This window comes from Corylus avellana, chromosome ca4 (assembly GCF_901000735.1).
Source record: "Corylus avellana chromosome ca4, CavTom2PMs-1.0".
NCBI lineage: Eukaryota > Viridiplantae > Streptophyta > Magnoliopsida > Fagales > Betulaceae > Corylus > Corylus avellana.
The window spans coordinates 14,220,089-14,240,673 of NC_081544.1; the positions used below are offsets into that span (position 1 = coordinate 14,220,089).

The 20,585-nt window shown below is 33.7% G+C and overlaps 1 protein-coding gene across 1 annotated transcript; it reads left to right on the top strand.

Moving 5' to 3' along the window:
- Window positions 1-3,099: 3,099 nt before the first annotated feature.
- Window positions 3,100-4,337, top strand: LOC132179612 (non-specific lipid-transfer protein 4.1). Its single transcript, XM_059592355.1, has 2 exons — window positions 3,100-3,470; window positions 4,111-4,337. Exons 1-2 carry the CDS (start codon window positions 3,122-3,124, stop codon window positions 4,125-4,127), a joined length of 366 nt encoding a protein of 121 aa, XP_059448338.1. The 5' UTR covers window positions 3,100-3,121; the 3' UTR covers window positions 4,128-4,337.
- The last annotated feature ends 16,248 nt before the right edge of the window (window positions 4,338-20,585 follow it).

Here is a 20,585-nt window from a genome sequence, read left to right on the forward strand (position 1 = left end):
ATTTTAAAAGTCACTTCATTTTTTAAGTGACACAAAAGACAAAGGGCATACCAGAGTCTTTTCTGCTGTGGCAATGGTGTAATTTTGGTAAGAAGCTGGCTTGGCTATATATGTAAGTTTGATTTTAGCCGGGCAAAAGGGGAGAGTTTCCGGTCAAGTTGGAAGAGGTGTTAAAAATGTGATGGGAGGGATCCAGTCTGCCTTGGACCAAATCCAAGACGTGAAGTGAGTGAGGCCCGATCATGGTAGACATGTATTACTATGTACTTTTCTTTAATTTCTTTGAATTTGTATTCGTTTAAATTGGATAGAAAACAATTACAGCTGGAGATAATATGGTACTTCTCTAGCTTTTGAGTTATCATCGAAAGGAAAACACAATGGAGTAATTAATCTAAGGAAACAGGTTAATGCAAATAAGCTTGATATGGCCATAGAAATCTTTTATGGTAAATGGTGTTTTGAGTACGTAGGCTTTATTTATAGAGTTTTCATTAATTTTAAATACAAATAAATATCTTAAATTAAGGTTATTAAATTAATCAAATTATCGTTTATCATAAAGAATTGGAAAAATTACAGTTTACCCTTTCGAAGTTGAATACTTTTTTTTATTCTACTTCCCATGTTTAAAAATTGACAATGTACCCCCCACAAAGTTTTTTTTTTTTTTTTTTAGTTGCAATGTGGCCATTCCGTTAAAAGATTCCATCTTTTTGGACAATTTGGACTACACGTGCACCTCATGTGCACGCTTTGCTGAATTTGTTCTGATAATGCCCTCGACCCCACACGCGTCATCTTATCTTACTTTTTATTTCATTTTTTGTTTTGTTTCTTTTTGTTTCTTTTTGCTTCTTTGTTGTTATCTTGAAGGCAACAAGACTTGCTACTTAGGGTTAAGGTGAAAGATGACTTTCTCAAGCCAATTTTCAAGTTCTGGGTCAATGCAGAGTTGAGGAAGAAATGCACTTGGACCTCGTCGGGTATGCTTTTGTGAGTTTCTTACTGTCGTGAGAATGACCCAAACTATACCAAATTTCGGTAGGAGGTTTGTAAGCTGCGAAATTTGGAAGGTAAATAATTAGTCGATGTTATCTTATGTTTCTTGCTTGTCTGTGTTCGATTCATATCAAGAATGTAGGCGTTTGAGTAGCGAAATTTTTAGGTCTAATATTCAATGCATTAGGTTAGATCTTGGTTGGTGGTTTAGTATGATTTTTTTTTTTTGGTGGTAAGAATGCTTGAGAGAATCGGGTAAGAATGTTCATCTAACCCTTTGGCTATTGATCTCCATATTCATTGTTCGTGGGATTTATCTAATTTTTTTTAAGTAAATTCCGAGTGTTAGTTACTCTGTCCATGAATACTTTTGGTTCGTTTAGTTTTTTTGAGTATTTTTTAGTTATGGATTTAGTGATTAATCTGATACTGATTTTAAATCAATAGGCGTAATTTGATTGTAGAGAGTAAATTATTTTTTTAGTAGAGAGGTGTCTTTTAACCTATGCTCATTAATGCTTTTCTTAAATAGAAATAGGGAACCACCAGGGGCGGACCTACAGCTTGTGTTCGTCCCCCCAAAATCTTTCCAAATTTTCTTAAATTGCCTTAAAAATCTACTCATTTTATAAATTTGTCCCCCCAAAATGATATTTTGTCCCCCCAAAATAATATTTGTATCCCCTTTTAATTTTTTTTCTTAGTTTTGCTCCCCCCAAAATAATATATGTGTCCATTTTAATTATTTTTTATAGTTTTGCTCCCCCAAAAAAATAATAATTGTTTTCCCTTTATTTCTTTTTTTATTTTATTTAAAAAAAAAACTTTGCCCCCTCCTTCAATATAAAAAACCTAAAATACCCAATTCATTTAGTTTCCCTCTATATTCTAGTTTGCTTCTAATTAAAAACTCAATTGGATTTAGGACTTTGATTGAATATGTGAATGAAAAAAGTTAAATGGTTTGGGATCTTTGAGTAGCTTCTAACCAACAATCATAAAAAAATAAAAAAACCAACAATCAATTTTTTGAATAGTTATTTTGACATCATTTAGGTTTATAATATTTGTTTTGACATCACAAATTAAATGATTTAATCATTTATGATTGCACCATTGTTTGACTCGACTTTTAGCATTTCTCTTCTTGTTATTTGGGTCTTGTGGGGATTGTTACGAAAAATAGTTAACGCTCAAAGATACTTTTTTTCTTAGACCCTATAAATCGTGTTTAATTTATTTTGCTAGTTTTTTTTTAATTTTTTTTTTATTCTACGCTATTTTGCTAGTTTTTTATATTATTATGTATTTGTGATGCCATGAGATTAGATGTAACACTTCTATGCTTTTATTTTATACAAACGTACATATAAAGAGATTATGTGTATCTATATGCTTTTGTATTTATACGAGTCCGTCCATTTCCCCAACCCAAAAAAAAAAAAAAAAAAAAATTCCGTCCCCCCATACCTCAAATCCTAGTTCCGCCCCTGGGAACCACGTGACAGAATTTTAATATAAACATTCTCTTTCGTCTCCCATCTTTCAGCTTTTGTCTTTCATTGAGGATTGTATTAGAATTTTGTAAAAAATGTGAAGATAGTTAGGGAACTTATATTTTGTAAATAAATAATATTTTAATGGTATAGAGAAAGGTAATGAAAGCTATTATGAAGTATATTTTGATAGGAAAGCAAAAATGTAGTTTTGTTCTCTAAATTTAGAGAGAATTAAAGAGAAGCTGCTGTTAGTACTCTAATATGTCGACCACACCTAACATTGTACCGCGGAACTTGAATGTTCACACTTGTTTTCATTCCACCTACCGAAGAGAATCTCAGATTCATGAAAAGAATAGATCATGCTGGAAGGAAAAAAGAGACAAGCATTCACACTTAGGAACCAAAATCTAATGTGTCACATTTTTATGGTACTACGTGCCATATAATTCTGAGTGGGATAATTGTAGCCAAATGATTTAAATGATTACATGTTGAATATATAGAAAGCCACAACCACCCCACTAGCTCAAAAGATCTCCTTTTCCCTCTTCATCAATTGTAGCATATATATACATATAGTTTGTCCATAGGGACATACAGGTATCTCAATTTGAAGGATGGCCAACAACACCACCAAAGTAAGCCTTGTGGCCGCATTGGTGCTCATGCTTGCTTCGGCGGCCTTCATTCCGGAAGTTGATGGAGCCGGAGAGTGCGGGAAGACGCCGATTGGGTCGGCGGCCGCTAGCATGAGCCCTTGCTTGAGTGCAGCTAGAAATAGTAGGGCTAAGGTTCCAGCAACATGTTGCACCAAAGTTAGTGCCTTGCTAAAGACGGCACCCAAATGCCTTTGCGCTGTCTTGCTCTCACCTTTGGCAAAGCAGGCTGGGATCAAGCCCGCCATTGCTATCACCATTCCAAAGCGCTGCAGCATCAGGAACCGATCAGCTGGAAAGAAGTGTGGGAGTAAGTAGCCTATTTCTTCTCTTTTCAAAATAATCAACCAAACACACCCATCACTTAATATGGGCCATTGGACGGGCAATGGGTACAAGTCCAGCCCGCCCGACTTTATTATGGATGTGGGCCATAGTAAATTATATAAGTCCAAGGCCCATCTATGGTTATAAAACATAATAATGCCTGAGGTAATTATTATAAAAAAATAAAAAAATAAAATTATATAGAAAGAATGTGGAAGTGCTCGTTAGCAGCACTTTTTTGCTTTTGTAGATACTAGATAGTGCACGCGTGGTCTGTAGCACACTAGCTAGCAGCCTAGCACCAGCACTTGCCTTGTCCCCTGCCAAAATAAATAAATTAAATAAAAATAAGAAATGTCAATGCATCTGATCAGCTACTGGAAAAGCTTGTCTTTTTTTATTTTATTTTTTGATAATTTTTTCTGATTTTCATTTTTTTTTTATTATCAAGTTTTCCAATTGGTGTAAAAAATAAGCTTAAACAGTATGCATGAAATGATAAAAAAATAAAATAAAATAAAATAAAAATAGAAGATTTTATCGAATGTTCTTCATGTCAAAATTTCCAATATGTTTGTTAAAAAAAGAAAAGAAAATCTCATCTACTATGTTCTTCTTTGCAGGGTACACCGTCCCATGAGAATGAAATCCCCAGAGTCGACGGGGGAAGAGAGAAACACTGAAACATGAATCTAATGTTTTTATGTGTACTAGGATAATTAAGGAAGTAGCAAATAAGGTTGCCATATTATTATTATAGGGTCACGCCCTGTTTGATAATTGGCCCATTAAGGCATTAAATAATTATAATATGTTGTTTAAGGATTTAATGTCAGATGTGTTTATGATTTTTCTCTTGTTTGGGTCTCCTTTGTTCCATTAAAGCTTTTTTTTTGGCGTCTGTTTAATTATGTGATACTGAAATCTGAAACGCGTCAGTATTTTTCTTATTTATTAATAAAGCATAAAGAGGTGTGAAAGTAGTCAACAGAAGATTGAAAAAGAGAAAAAGAAGCAAAAAGGACATGTGACAAGTGACATGTGACAAGTGACAACACTAAAGCCATCCACAAACTGACAAACTAGTGTCATCCTCGTCAAAGGATGGCGTTCCTTTGAAGCAAACGAAATCTGATCGTCATCCCAACATATGCAAAATCACTTCAATTAAGGCTCACTTTGATTTCGCTTAAAATATTTTTTGAAAAATAATTTTTTTGTACTTTTTTACTGTTTGGTGCGATTAAAAAATAATAATTAAACTGAAAATATTTTTATTGATAAAAAAAAACTTCATTAGTTTCCAAAAATGGTTTTTATTTTTTAATTTCGTAAATCATTTTTTAAATTTGAGTTTCTCTTTCTTAAACTGTCGAACCTCCATCGGGCCACTGTCGAGTCTCCACAGGCCTCCACCAAACCACTGTCGGATCCCATTGGACCAGTGTCGGGCCACCACTAGACCAGTGTCAGGCCACCATCGAACCACTGTCGGGCCACTATTAAACCACACAAGTCACCTCCAGACCACCACCAAACCACCATCGAAACATCTTTAGACCACCGCTTAGGGGTGCAAAGGCAGGCGGTTAAAAACCGTCCGCTAACCGCTAACCGTTATAACTGCTAACCGCTTAACCGCCTAACCGCTTAACCGCATTAATCGTTAACCGCCTAACCGCTATAACCGCCTAGCGGTTATTGGGTTTACTAACCGTAACCGCTAACCGCCTTTTTATATAATATATTTTTATAATTATAAAAATATTTATACATATAACATAATCACTTAATCATTAAATCACAATTTTTGTAAAAAATAATTAAATCACAATTTGAGTATTAATATATTATCACTATAATTTATATGATTATATCATATAATCACTTGATCATTAAATCACAATTTTTTTTTTAAAAATAATTAAATCACAATTTAAGTATTAATATATTATCACTATAATTTATATGATTATATCACATGATCAATTGATCATTAAATCATTTGATTATATAATAATAAATTATACATATATAATATGACATAACTCATAAGTATACAAATTCATACTAATACAACAATTAAATATCTAGAGACTTATTTCTAATGTATGTTATAAACTTATAAGTCTATATATGTTATAAGTCTATATAAGTCTATATATGCATATGAATAATATAAATGTATAATATCAATACTTAATCATATGATTCAATGAAAATTCAAATACTTTATTCAAGACTTCAAGTGAATCATATTATTAATGTGCAATGATGATATGATTCGTATAATATCAAATTAAGTAATTGACATTGGATTAAACAATGACCAATGTGTTACTTATAAACACAATTTAAGTATTAATGTATTATCATTATAATTTTAGTAATTTATATATTATCACAATAATTGATATGATTATATCACATGATGACTTGATCATTAAATCATATGATTATATAACAATAAATAATACATATATAATATGACATAACTCATAAGTCATAAGTCTACAAGTTAATCATATGATTCATGTACAATGATAATCACAATTGATTCAATTGAATTAAACAATATATTACTTATAACTACAAATCTACAATTTAATTAAAGCATTATTAGATACTTTAGGAATTTAGGATTTAGGAGTTTGAACATTACCATTTACCATTAGATATTAAGTTCAATTCAAAGAAAAAAGATTATAAGTAAATATGATAAGAATTTAAATAATTAATCATATGAATCATATCATATAATTTAATGAGACTATATGATTATATAATATCAAATTAAGTAATTGACATTAGATTCAACAATGTGTTACTTATAATCACAATTGAAGTATTAATGTATTTTTTGAACATTTTTTTAGAAAAAGAAATTTAACCATTTAAAAAAAAATAAAAATAAAAAAATAACCATTTTTTGAACAATTTTGAATTTTTTGAATCATTTGTAACAATTTTAAAAAAATTGTTACAAATTAACCATTGATGAAGTTTTAATGTTTTATTTTTATCATTTAATGTTTTATTTGAACTTATTTTATATGCTTTGTGTTGAACTTTTTTTATATATTTTTTTATATGTTGTGACAGTTGCCTGAATTCTGAACTTTTTTTGTATGTTGTGTTGAATTTTATTTTATTTTTTTTAAAAAAAAAGTTAACCGGTTATGATTTAATATTTAAAGAAATTTTTTTAAAGTACAAGTAAATGTAAATTTTGGGTCAAATATTGTTGATTTTTCAATATGGGCTCTTTTTATAGCAATTGGGCCCAAGAAGATATTAAAAATACAAGAAAAAAAATGAGGGTAAAAAAAAGCACAAAAAGCCCTAAAGAAAGCAAAAAAAAAAAGCCTAATTTAAAAAAAGCGGTTAGCGGGCAGTTATCTATTTCGCTAACCGCTAACCGCCTACCGGTTAGCGGTTGCGGTTAGTGAAATCTACTAACCGCTAAGGCGGTTACGGTTAGCGGTTATTGCCACTCACCGCTAACCGTAACCGCCTTTGCACCCCTACCACCGCTGGACCCCACCGGACCATGTTTAAGCCACCACTAGAACACCTCTGGACCACCTTTGGGCCACCACCAAACTACTGCTGGACCACTACTAGACCACACTAATTAAGTCACCTTCGGACCACCACTAGGCCACCTCCTAAACATCGTCGGGCCTCTCCTAGACCATAATCGAGCCACCACTGAACCATTGCTGGCAACCGTAGCACTACTATCATAACTCAATTTTTAGGTTAATTATTTTATATTAATATTTTGTATGTTGTGAATAAAAATTGTGATTTTTTTTTTTTTTGAAGTGAAATTTCACTCATAATAAAATCAAAGATTACAACTACCAGCAATAACAACATCATGAAGAAATTCAGGATACTCGTCCAGCCAAATTTTCTTCGTAGATGTATGGATCGCCGCCTTTGTCAACGTATACACCGCCATATTTGCTTATCTTTTAGCATGCTCCACACTCCAAGTCTGGAAATTGTGCAAAACAATTTTAGCATCCTCGATCAATATACCATATCTCTGCATCAATTGATCTTCACTTCGAAAAGCGTGGACTATCTCTAGAGAGCATCACCGTCCAGGCTAATCTATCTTATACCCGGATCTCTGCCAAATAGCTTCGCCTTTCAAGCCACATAAGCCTCCACCATTGTAGGGTTAGTAATATACCGAACAGACATACACATTGATGCCTGTAGTGAATTCAAGAATTTATTTTAATAAGGGCGGAAATAAAATAATAAAATATAATGATAAAATAATTTGTTTTGTTCTCTTTATATATTATATTTTTATTATAATATGGTAAATACAATTCAAAATATAAATTATAACACAATATGTTTATCACAAAAAGCATATCTATAAGACTTCATAAATATATGCCAAATTGATATATCAGTTAACATGTAGGCTACAAAAATAAAGAAAAAGACAAAATACAAAGTGTCAATAATTGCATTATACGTGGTCTTAGAGAAACAAAATCATCAAGTATCAAATCTGAATTGAAGCTTTCGAAAATTTCCCTTTCAATGTAAATAACTAAATTATCTGTAAGAAACTCATCCTCCATTTTGTTACGAAGTTTTGCTTTAACAATTTTCATAGATGAGAATGCTTGTTCAGTAGTTGCTGTAGACACTAGAAGAGTCAAAACATGACGAATCAATCTATCAATAAGATAGTACGTATATGATTGTAACGCCCCGATATTTGAACTAGCAAATATCGAAGTCGTGACGCTGCAACTTTAGAAAATACAATCTTACAGCGGAGTATGTATATTTTTTTCTTTTTCTATGACCTAGAAATAACTTACACAACACAGTTGAGCTGACTGAAATACCTCGAGGTGATATATTATTAAATAAAATAGAAACATGGTTTTCATTACAACATATGTATACACTAGGTGTACCAAATATATGCCACAGACGGCACCTAAATTAACATAGTAATATCTATTAAGTTTACACACATCACCATACATAATAAAAACGATTAACATAAATGAGACTTGCTCCATAGAGTAAGCATAAATCCTGCAGCAGATGGTCTATCAACCATCAAAACTAGTAAAAGGACCATCGTCCTCACTTTCTATCCCTGCATCAAGATCTATGTAAAGATGACGTTATCATATTTACATAGGCAAACAAGTGAGTAATCTATTTTCCTAGATATAAAGACTAAAAAGACTAGTTTGAACAAATAAGATTAAAGACTAAAATATATAATAATGAATGAGTTGTGAATGCAGCGTAATGACAGATTAGTTTGTGTTTTATGATAATCTTTCTTCAGACCTCTTCTCATGAGCTCTCAGCCCGCTTACGTCCGTTATGTCCCTCACACTTTAGAGGTTTACCTGTTTGGTGCTGGCAACTACACCGCCCCAGCTTAGTTATATATTAGGCCTGTTGGACGGTTATATACCCCCATCCACTGAGATACCGACAGTTCCTCGCGGCAATCCACCCAGCTTGTTCTTAAGGTGGCTATCTTATCAGCCCATTTTATTAGACACATTATGTAGCAGTTGTATTGCAAAATTATATCAATAAGACAAAATAAGAATTCCTATAACAATAAAACAAAGCTAGTACTCAGTAAGTATATCCATACTTACTCTCCTTAGTGTAGTATTCTGCTCCACTTCTGCATATAATACATACATACAAACAATACTTAGTTCATTCTCCAATAATATCATTGTTTAAAGACCCTCATCTTTTTATATTTATTTATTATCCGTCACTTCATCTTTACTTACTCATTTTATTATATTAATCTAAGATAATTACTTATAACAAGCTTTATGCCTGAATTCATTTTTGGTGACGAGGCTAATGGCCAGTCTCACTAAATACAAACAAGTATTATAAATAATATATATAAAACATGACTCATATTTTGGAGATGAGACCAATGGTCCGTACCTACCAAAGTATGAATCAAAATTTAAATGACAATAAAAGAAATGACTAAATGTAAATACTGAATTCATATTCTGGGGATGACCGCCAAAAATATGATTTAAAATTTAAATGACATAAAAGAAATAACTAAATGTAAATAATGCATATTTCGGGGATGAGATCAAATGGTCCTTACCGCCAGAAATATGAACAGAAATTTAAATGACATAAAAGAAATAACTGAATGTAAATAATGCATATTTCGGGGATGAGATCAAATGGTCCTTACCGCCAGAAATATGAACAGAAATTTAAATGACATAAAAGAAATGACTGAATGTAAATACTGTAAAGTAAATAATATATAGATAATATTATAAGTCCTTAATTGATTTTGTCCACTAACTCTTTATTATTAATTCACTTGTATCCATTACTTTATTTTACATTATACGCTTATTGGGTCTTTAAACAATTAAATGAGAACAAGTGATAAAAGCAATAAATCATGATATTTATACAAGAAACACTTACCCAAAAATCCTTAGAAGTAAAGCTCCACCAAATCTTCTCTAGCTAGCTAGTTTAGAAAAACATTTGAATACTACAAGAAAGATTTTAGGCTATATGGTTTTTGACTAGAACTAGAAATAAAATGAAAGGAGGAGCAAACAATTTTACTTGTTCTAAGATTGTAAAAACTTAAGTGAAAGTGAATTTAGCTAAAGCTATATTTATAAGAGAATGAATGGTTAGGATTTATTTTTACACATTTGATCTAAGGGTTGAGATGTATTTAACCAAAAGAATGAACCTAGTCCATATTTCATGCTCTATACCAATTAGAATTTTCGTCCAAAATGAGGGCAGTGTATTCCGATCCATTTTTCAATGTCCAAATGTACTCCGATTGACATGAAATTTTGAGAGTAGATAGAGGACTCCGAGACAAACATTTTATATTTTTGGTTCGACTTCATCCGAGTTTGTTTGAGTCTATTTTTGGCCTATACAAAGTTTCCAATTCAACTTAGGCTTTAACTATTTTCATTCCCACTTGGCCACTTGCCTTATTAAATCATTATAATCATGATATTTACTATAATCATCATTACTAGAAGACTTTAAGCTTTCAACAAAGGTGGCTAGCCTTGGTATCTTTCTTTAGCGGTTTTAATCTCATTTAGACAGTATGAAAATTAAGACACTGCTTTTTAGGCTAAAAAAACTGAAAAGCTTCAAATTAATTTATGACTTCCCTAAACAACAATATAAATAATTTATTCACTAGATTGGGTTTGATTATGCCCATAAACATATTAGTGAAGCTAAATTCTTAGAATTGAAGTAATATACATAAGAGGTCAAAAATCAATGTAATATACCTTTAACACTAAATAGTTATTTAATATCATTAATCCACATATCATTGTTCTAATTTATCGATTATATTTTTAATTTATTTAATATTATTTAAATAAGAGTTTTAAAATCGAGGTCGTTACAATGATTTTCCTGTCTCTGTCAATCCTCGACATAATTCCGCAATGGAAGACAATCTTTGTAATTTCGGATGATTAAGCATATCAACTTCAAAATGCTTCAATTGAAATTTCAAAATAATTTTCTCCTACTCAGAAAAATCAAGAGAATAGTATTTCTCCGCAAGACTACATATATCATCAATATTAAATGATTTATAAGCATCATGTGGATCCAAAGCTTAACTAAGTGTCAAGAGTTTCATTGCCCTTTCACCAAATCTACTATCGAGGTCTTGCAATTTAAAGTCTATAGTAGCATTGAATATATCAAAATGATGCTTCACTGTAATATGATCCCATTGACAATGACCTCGGCCTTCAACATAACGAGCACTCAAATTTAGAATGTCAATTTCAAATTGCTTGGAGAAAGAGACTACTTTCTCAAGCAAATTATTCCAATCTTCATTTCTCAATTTTTGGAGAAGTTCTTTTGTATTAGAAACTAACTGTATAACATTCAAGATGTCTTGGGATTTTTGTTGCAAATGTTGACAAAGACAATTGGCAGTACACATGATTTCCCTCATCAAATGTAAAATGAACATGAATTCGAATAATGTAATCATTTTATAAGCAGTATTAGCATTCCCATGTTGAGAGTAAGTTGATTATTCTTTTATAATATTTTCAAGCACTGAACAAGTAAGATTAAACATCCTTAGTAGGCTACAAATAGAATGAAAGTGAGAACCCCAACAAGAATCACCAGCTCGTTTCAAAGTACCAATTTGATTAGCTCATTTTCCAGTTTCAAGTTCATCAATAGCTATCAAATGTGTGATATCTGCTTCTTGAGCATCTTGCAGTTCACCATGATGTTTACATGAAGCACCAACTACATTGATAATGAAATTCAAATTTGAGAAGAACTCATGAACATAAACTACCTCTCGAGATGTAGCAACTAATGCTAATTATAATTGATGTGCGAAACAATGAACATGACATGCACAAGGATAATCATTAAGAAATAATGCCTGCAATCCTTTCCATTTACTATGCATATTGCTAGCACCATCATATCCTTGTCCATAACTACTTTGAATATCAAGACGATTTTGAAAAAGAACATAATATATATTATCCTTTAAAGTTGTTGCCGATGTATCTTTAACATGGACAATATCAAATAGCGTTATCGTATTCGTATGAAACCATCTTTGGTAACAAATTTCAAAACAATAGCCATTTGTTCTCCCTTAGACTCATCTTGTGCCTCGTCAACAATAATGCAAAATTTTGAATTACCAATTTCTTAGACTCATCTTGTACCAATTTCTTTACAATTTCTTTTTGGACATGATGTGAAGTATATTTTGCATTTTGTGGAGCATTTTCTAAAACAACCTTAGCAACATCCTCGTTGTAAATGGATATAAGTTTTATCAATTCAAGAAAATTGCCACGATTTTTTGAATCAGGATCTTCATCATGACCTCTAAAAGCACATCCTTGAAATGTTAAATACCAAACAAAATCGATTAAAGTCTTCAATCGCAATCGATTCTTCAATTTTTCTTCTGAAGTTTGCTTATCTATCACCTTATCAACATGTTGAGATTGGTTCATCAAACTGAAACAATACTTAACAGCATTATTATGAGGTGAACATGACACATTTCCTATATAGACCAAAAAAGCACAATGCATATCATCATTAACTTTCTTCCAATTACGAAATCCTTTAATAGAAAATGCATGAGCTCCAAACCGTTCGGTTGGCTTTTTAGTGAAAAGATACCAGGATAAACAATAAGCAGCATCTTTTTTCAAAAGAATATTCTAATCAATTAAACATCTTATACCAAGATGATTAAAATCTTTGACGATTTTTTTCATTTCCCAAAAATAGATATTCAGAACTATCAGAATGAATGAATCTATACGGACCGGCTTTCAAATAAGCACGTATAATTTCATTCTGTTGATTAATATGATATTCCCATATTTGAGGACGTAACCCTGGATCATGTTGTAGAGTAAAAATATCAACAGACTCAACTACTTGAGATTCAATTCTTGGCATTTTAGAAGGGCGTTGCTCAATAGCTAAAGTTTGAGGATTAGATGTCGAGGAAGAAATTTTAGACTTTGAATCAACATCTTTTTCTTAAAAAATGCATCAATTATTTTTGACTTGCTCATGATGCAATCTAAGATTTTTCGGAAACCTGAAAATTTTATTTATCTATTAGTTTTAATACTTCTCACACTAAACAATTCATGGCTTATAATAAAATTATAAGCATATTTCAATAGCTCTTAATTTAACAAATTAACAAAAAATCTATGAATAAAAAGAACAAACCATAACAAATAACATACCTGAGATTGGCAATAATCTATTGAAACTCGTTGATGCTTGACAAAATCACAAAGTATATATATAAAAAACACCTAGAAAATGCCAATATTGTTTTAATCAGAATAAGAAAAACAAAATTTTAATAACTCATAAAGCTTAGGTTGGGCTATATTTTGAAGGGGCTGAAGCATTAGGGGTAGAAAAATTGGACTTAAAAATCATTGAGAAATTTTTTTTAAAAAAAATTTACCAGGGGCTGGCGCCCTTGCCCACCCCCCTATATATTCATAGCTGGATGCCTGAACCTTCCCCATTGCATCCCTAACAATTATGCCAGCACCCATCAATTTCCTGGATTTGTCAATTGCTACATCCCAATTTATTTTGTACACACCATTTGAAGGAGCCTTCCACCAAGGGATAACATTATCTTGTTGTCACGTGAGCTGCAGAAGAGAGGAGAAGTTGGAGGAAAGGAAGCATGTTAGTTAATTCTGTTAGGAGGCATTGCTGCATGTGTATAATAAGGTGTTATAGTTAGTGGAAGAAAGCTGTTAGAGTTAGTTGTGCAGTTGTGTGGTTAGTTGTAAACAGATTGTAACCAAATTGCCTTAATTGTTAAGCCTATATAAGGCTGGTTAAGTGCAAGGAGGAGGTATCTTTTTGGAGAATTGTAAAAGCATTGTGAGGAGATTTGCCATCTCGAATTGGCCAAGTTCATTCAATAAGAAGAAGTAGTTCCTTTTCTCTCTTTCTCTTCCATTTTCTCTCTTATATTCAGTTTGGCAGTAACCTTTCTGTTACAAGTGGTATCAAAGCCATTTGTTTTTTCTTTTCATGAAAACTAGATCTATGGGGCAAGAATCTGATTTAGCGCAATTCAAGAAGGAGTTTAAAAAGTTACAGGATGATGTATCAGCTTATAAAACTATTCAGGAGCAGTTGAATGAAAGGATTGATCGTAATGAGTGGAAGCATGATGAACATGCTAGAAAGCAGGAGGAGTATATGAGGCAGCAAAAGGAGCATATGAGGCAGCAGGAGGAGCATATGAGGCAGCAGGATGCACAATTTGCTCAACTGCTGAAATATTTCCAGGAGACAAAGAGGGCGCCAGAACCAAAAGATAAAAGTTCTTCTTTTGAGTCTATGGAGGCAAATTTTGGCTCAACCTCAAAAGGAAGGAATCATGCAGCAGGGGGTGAAGGGTTTCAAGCAGGAGATGGATTCCATACTAAGTCCATTCGGTTGGAGTTTCCTAAATTTGATGGGGAGGATCCATTGAATTGGTGTTACAAGGCTGAGCAGTTTTTTGATCATTACTCTACACCAGATTGTCAGAGGTTAAAGATTTCTGCTTTTCATATGGAAGGTACAGCTTTAATTTGGTTTCAAGAATTGCATAAATCAAATTCTTTTGCTACTTGGGATGATTTTGCTAGAGCATTACAGACTAGATTTGGTATGGGGTCTTATGATGATCCTATGGAAACTTTGTCAAAGTTGAAACAAGGAGGATCTTTGGAGGAATATAAAAAACAGTTTGAGGTATTGGCTAATAGAGTAGCTGATTTACCTGAAGCACATAAACTGAGTTGCTTTATGGGGGGTTTAAAAGATGAAATTCGATTGGCTGTGAAGATGTTTAAACCTAAGGCATTAGTTGATGCTTATTCTTTAGCCAAAATACAAGAGGATTATGTGTTCAATTTCAGAAAAAGCAGTAAACCACAGTGGAGTCCACTCACTTATAATAATGCTGTCAGAAGTTTTGGGGGAGAGAGTAAGAGTACTGGATTTTTGGGAGGAAAAACTAATCTCTTTGGTCAGCAAAAGAGTCTTGAGAATTCTGTTAATGGTAATAATCAGAACAAGGCTAATCCTCCTGTTTCTGGTAAGGCAGTGTTACCAGTGCAAAAAATCTCTAATGCTGAAATGCTGGAAAGAAGGAAAAAAGGGTTATGTTACAACTGTGATGCTAAGTGGAGCCATGGTCATGTGTGTGCTTCACCAAGATTGTTCTTGATTGAGGAGATTGAAGAGAAGGTGGACAAATTGAAAGAGGTTGATGAAGAACCAGATCCAGGTGATTTTTTTTTGGAAGAGTTTCCTGAAATCTCTTTACATGCAATTATTGGAAATCCTACTCCTAAGACTATGAGGATTGTAGGTATGATAAATAATCACAAGATAATAGTCTTGATTGATTCTGGCAGTACACATAATTTCTTAGATCATGAAAAGGTTAAAGGGATGGGAATTCAACCTATGGTTCATGAATCTATCAAAGTGAAGGTAGCTAATGGTGATGAGATTGTAAGTCCTGGAAAATGTAAAAACACAAAGGTTCGGTTGCAAGGTTATACTTTTGTGATTGATTTTTTTATCTTACCTTTGGCTGGTTGTGATATGGTGTTAGGGATTCAGTGGTTACGAACTTTAGGGCCTATTTTATGGGATTTTCTTAGTCTCACTATGCAGTTTGTGTATAAGGAAAGGACTTGTTTACTGGAAGGGTTAGCTGCCACTATGAATGTTAGTTTAGAAGATGATGAATCTTTTCAACTGACTAGGGGTGAGAACAAGGGTGTCTTGTTGCAGATTCTTGGTCATGATTTGAACCAGCAGCAAGGGAATGAAGATGGGAGGAAACAGAACAGGGAAGTTAATCCTATGGCTCAGTTATTAGAAGAATTTGAAGATATTTTTGCAGATCCTAAGGAGTTGCCTCCTAAAAGGTCTCATGATCATGCAATCCATTTGAAGGAAGGTGCACAACCTGTTTCAGTGAGGCCATACCGATACCCTTTTTACCAAAAGGAGGAGATAGAGAAGATTGTAAAGGAATTGTTGCAGACTGGAGTTATTAGATGCAGCCAGAGTCCTTTTTCTTCTCCAGTGTTACTTGTAAGGAAGGCAGATGGTAGTTGGAGGATGTGTATGGATTATAGAGCCTTGAATCAGGTAACTATTAAAGATAAATTTCCTATACCAGTTGTGGATGAGCTATTAGATGAATTGTGGGGAGCTGTGTGGTTTTCTAAACTGGATTTGAAATCTGGTTATCATCAGATTAGGGTGGTGGAGGAAGATATCCATAAGACTGCATTTCGTACTCATGAGGGTCATTATGAGTTTTTAGTGATGCCCTTTGGTCTTACTAATGCTCCCTCTACTTTTCAAAGTCTTATGAATCAAGTTTTCAAACCTTTTCTCAGGAAATTCATCTTAGTTTTTTTTGATGATATTCTGGTTTTCAGTAAAGATTTCGAAGCTCATGAACAACATTTAAGGATTACTTTGGGTTTACTTAGGCAGCATCAGTTATATGCTAAGATGTCCAAGTGCAAGTTTGCTTGTAATGAGGTGGAGTACCTTGGCCATGTGATTTTTGCTTCAGGAGTTAAGGCTGACCATGAGAAGATTCAAGCTATGGTGGAGTGGCCTTTTCCAAAAAATCTTAAATCTTTGAGAGGATTTTTGGGACTTACTGGATACTACAGAAAGTTTATTAAAGGGTATGGATCTATTGCAGCCCCATTGACAGCTATGTTGAAGAAAAATGCTTTTTCTTGGGAGGAATCAGCTGTGGAAGCTTTTAATAGCCTTAAGGCTGCCATGACAGCAGCTCCAGTCCTAGCTCTTCCTAATTTTTCCCAGCCATTTGTGATTGAGTGTGATGCTAGTGGCTTGGGAATTGGGGCAGTTCTAATGCAATCTAATAGGCCAATAGCATTCTTAAGTAAAGCTTTAAAAGGGAAAGCTGTTCATATGTCCACTTATGAGAAGGAATTATTTGCTTTAGTGACAGCAATTCAAAAGTGGAGGCCTTACTTGCTTGGGAGGCCATTCATTGTTAAAACAGACCATCAAAGTCTGAAATTTCTTTTAGAGCAGAAGGTGGGCACCCCTTTTCAGCAGAAATGGATCACTAAGTTGCTTGGATATGACTTCACAGTGGAGTACAAAAAAGGAGTAGAAAACAGAGTAGCCGATGCCCTATCAAGAAGGGATGATTGGGAACCTGAGGTAACCTTGTCTCTCCTATCCATACCTACTGCTAGTTGGATAGATGATTTAAGAGCTGAGTATGATACGGATTTGCAGCTGAAAGCTTTGTTGGAACAATGGTCAAAAGGGGAGTTGGATCCAGCAAAATTTCTCCTTAAGGACAATCTGTTATTTTATAAGAAAAGGATTTGCATTGGGAGTTCTCAGGCCATAAGAGCACAAGTTTTGCACTTTGTGCATAGTGATCCAATTGCAGGCCATTCAGGGTTTGAAAAGACCTTACATAGGGCCAAGAGGGATTTTTATTGGAAAGGGATGACTAAAGACCTCAAGAAGTTTATTAGAGAATGTGAAGTTTGTCAGCAAGCTAAGTATGAGAATATGTCTCCTGCTGGACTGTTGCAGCCTCTTCCCATTCCTAGCAGAATTTGGGCTGATGTGTCTATGGATTTTGTGGAAGGGTTACCTAACTCTCAAGGGAAATCAGTCATATTGGTGGTAGTAGACAGGTTGTCTAAGTATGGCCATTTTATTGCTCTATCACATCCCTTTACAGCCATTAAAGTAGCTCAAGTGTTTGTGCAAAGTGTCATTAGATTACATGGCATGCCTACTTCAATCGTTTCAGATCGAGACCCTGTTTTCACTAGTGCTTTTTGGAGGGAGTTGTTCAAGCTTCAAGGTACTACCTTGAAATTTAGTACTAGCTACCATCCTCAAACTGATGGGCAGACAGAAGTTGTCAATAAGTGTGTGGAGACTTATTTGAGATGTTTTGTACAAGATAGGCCTAAGCAGTGGCTGTCTTGGCTGCCATGGGCAGAGTATTGGTATAATACTACATGGCATACTTCTACCAAAATGACACCTTTTGAAGCTGTTTATGGTGTTCCTCCTCCACGGTTGCTCACTTACATTCCAGGGACTACAAATTTAGAAGCTGTCGATGAAGTTCTTAGATCCAGAGAACAGATTCTATCCTTGTTAAGGAGCAATCTGCAACAGGCTCAGCAGAGGATGAAGAGGTATGCTGATTTGAGAAGATCTGAGAGGGAATTTGAGGTGGGGCAGATGGTGTATCTAAGGCTGCAGCCCTATAGACAGCATTCAGTAGCTACTCGGAAGTCTTTGAAGTTATCTCCTAGGTTCTATGGACCATTCCAAATCATTAGAAAGGTGGGAAAGGTTGAATTCACCCAGTTTTTCATGTGTCTCAGTTAAAGTTGAAGCTTGGTCGCCTAAATTCTCATCTTCCTAAACTGCCTCCAGTGGATGTGCATGGGGTCATCCAACCAGAACCTTTGAAAATTCTGGCTAGAAGGTGCAAAAAGAAGGATACTAGAGCCATTACTGAAGCCTTAGTGCAGCGGGTGGGCCAAACTGTAGATGATGCTTCTTGGGAAGACTTAATTGCTTTACAGCATGCTTACCCGCACCTTGTGGGCAAGGTGCTTTAGAGGGGAAGGCTATGTCACGTGAGCTGCAGAAGAGAGGAGAAGTTGGAGGAAAGGAAGCATGTTAGTTAATTCTGTTAGGAGGCATTGCTGCATGTGTATAATAAGGTGTTATAGTTAGTGGAAGAAAGCTGTTAGAGTTAGTTGTGCAGTTGTGTGGTTAGTTGTAAACAGATTGTAACCAAATTGCCTTAATTGTTAAGCCTATATAAGGCTGGTTAAGTGCAAGGAGGAGGTATCTTTTTGGAGAATTGTAAAAGCATTGTGAGGAGATTTGCCATCTCGAATTGGCCAAGTTCATTCAATAAGAAGAAGTAGTTCCTTTTCTCTCTTTCTCTTCCATTTTCTCTCTTATATTCAGTTTGGCAGTAACCTTTCTGTTACAATAATGTACAGACCAGTTAAAATCATTTAAATTTTGACAGAGCTCCATAAGAAACAAAATCATGTAGCTGGCCTGCATTATGGAACTGAAACTTCTAGAAAGAGAAAAAAGAAAAAAGAAAAAAAAAAAAACAAATTACAGGAGAATCCCATTTTATTAAAAAATAAAAAAAAATAAAAAGAAGAAAGAAAGAAATATACACTTCCTTCGATATTGAATAATAATAAAATCTGAAAATTTCCCATTTGCAAGACATGGACTCTGCATAGATGAAATTTTATCTACAGATGAACAAGGCTCAATCAACACGAAGAACAATCATAAGTGATTCAAAAAAGTCAAAGTTAGACAAGAAAGGAAATTAAACTCAATGATGAACCCATATCATACACTTATGTTGTCAATACAACAAAAGAGGGCCCTACTTTTAGATAAGATCCCAAGAAAGTTAAAAAGGCTATTACCTCCATCGTAAGATGCTGGCACCAGGATGTAACAGATTTTCCACTTCCAATAACACTAGATGGCATACAAGAACACAGGAGCAGGCTTGTAAATGGATTTTCTGCTATCAAACTGCGTGGAATAGAGAATAGTGGCACCATCCCTTCGTCATTCTGATAAATTAACGGATTTTCAACTAGTTAGACCTTTTTTATTGCCAGTGACGTGGTGGGGTTGATAATTTCATATTAAGTAATAAAAGTATCTGTGATGAGCTTGTTCCAAACAAAAAAATAAGAACATTGCAACCTTATTTGCTAAGAAAGTTCAACAATGATAGCTCATAGGTCCTATTGTTCCAGCAGCAAATAGTTTCCAGAAATTTTCTTGGAATAAAATATTCATTATCTTTCTTCTCTTTTTATTTTTAAAGTGAAACTTGGTAGAACTTAGCAAAGCGTCAAAGTAAATTTTAGGTAAATCATCTCTTTCCACCTAAAATCTTAATCCCAAAAAAGCCACGAAATTCTTTTGTTGAAATAAGCAGAGTATCTACAGAAGGATTTTTAAACATTAAGCAAACACAAGAAATGACTAATCTCGTACAAAAATTAAAGCAAATTAGATTTAAATTAAATAAATTTGACCTGTATAAAGAGAACAGGAATCTTCACGTTCCCAACCACATCTCTTGTGCTAGACTCAGAATAAAAATCTTCTAGTGCCTCAAACCCATATGATACCATAGATATTGCTGTTTCAAAATCACGAACAGACTTTGCCAAAAGAGCCTTCTCCACGTCAAATCCTTTTGCTTTTCCTTGAAATAGTTCCTAGAAATTAAGTAGTCATTCATAAGCATAAGTTACTACAATGAAGAGATATATCACATTCACTATATGGCTGACACAAATTTGAAGCATACCAAATCGATCAATTTTTTTTCTTCAAAGTTAAAACATTCTAGAATGGAGGGGCATTTGAACCAAAAATGATA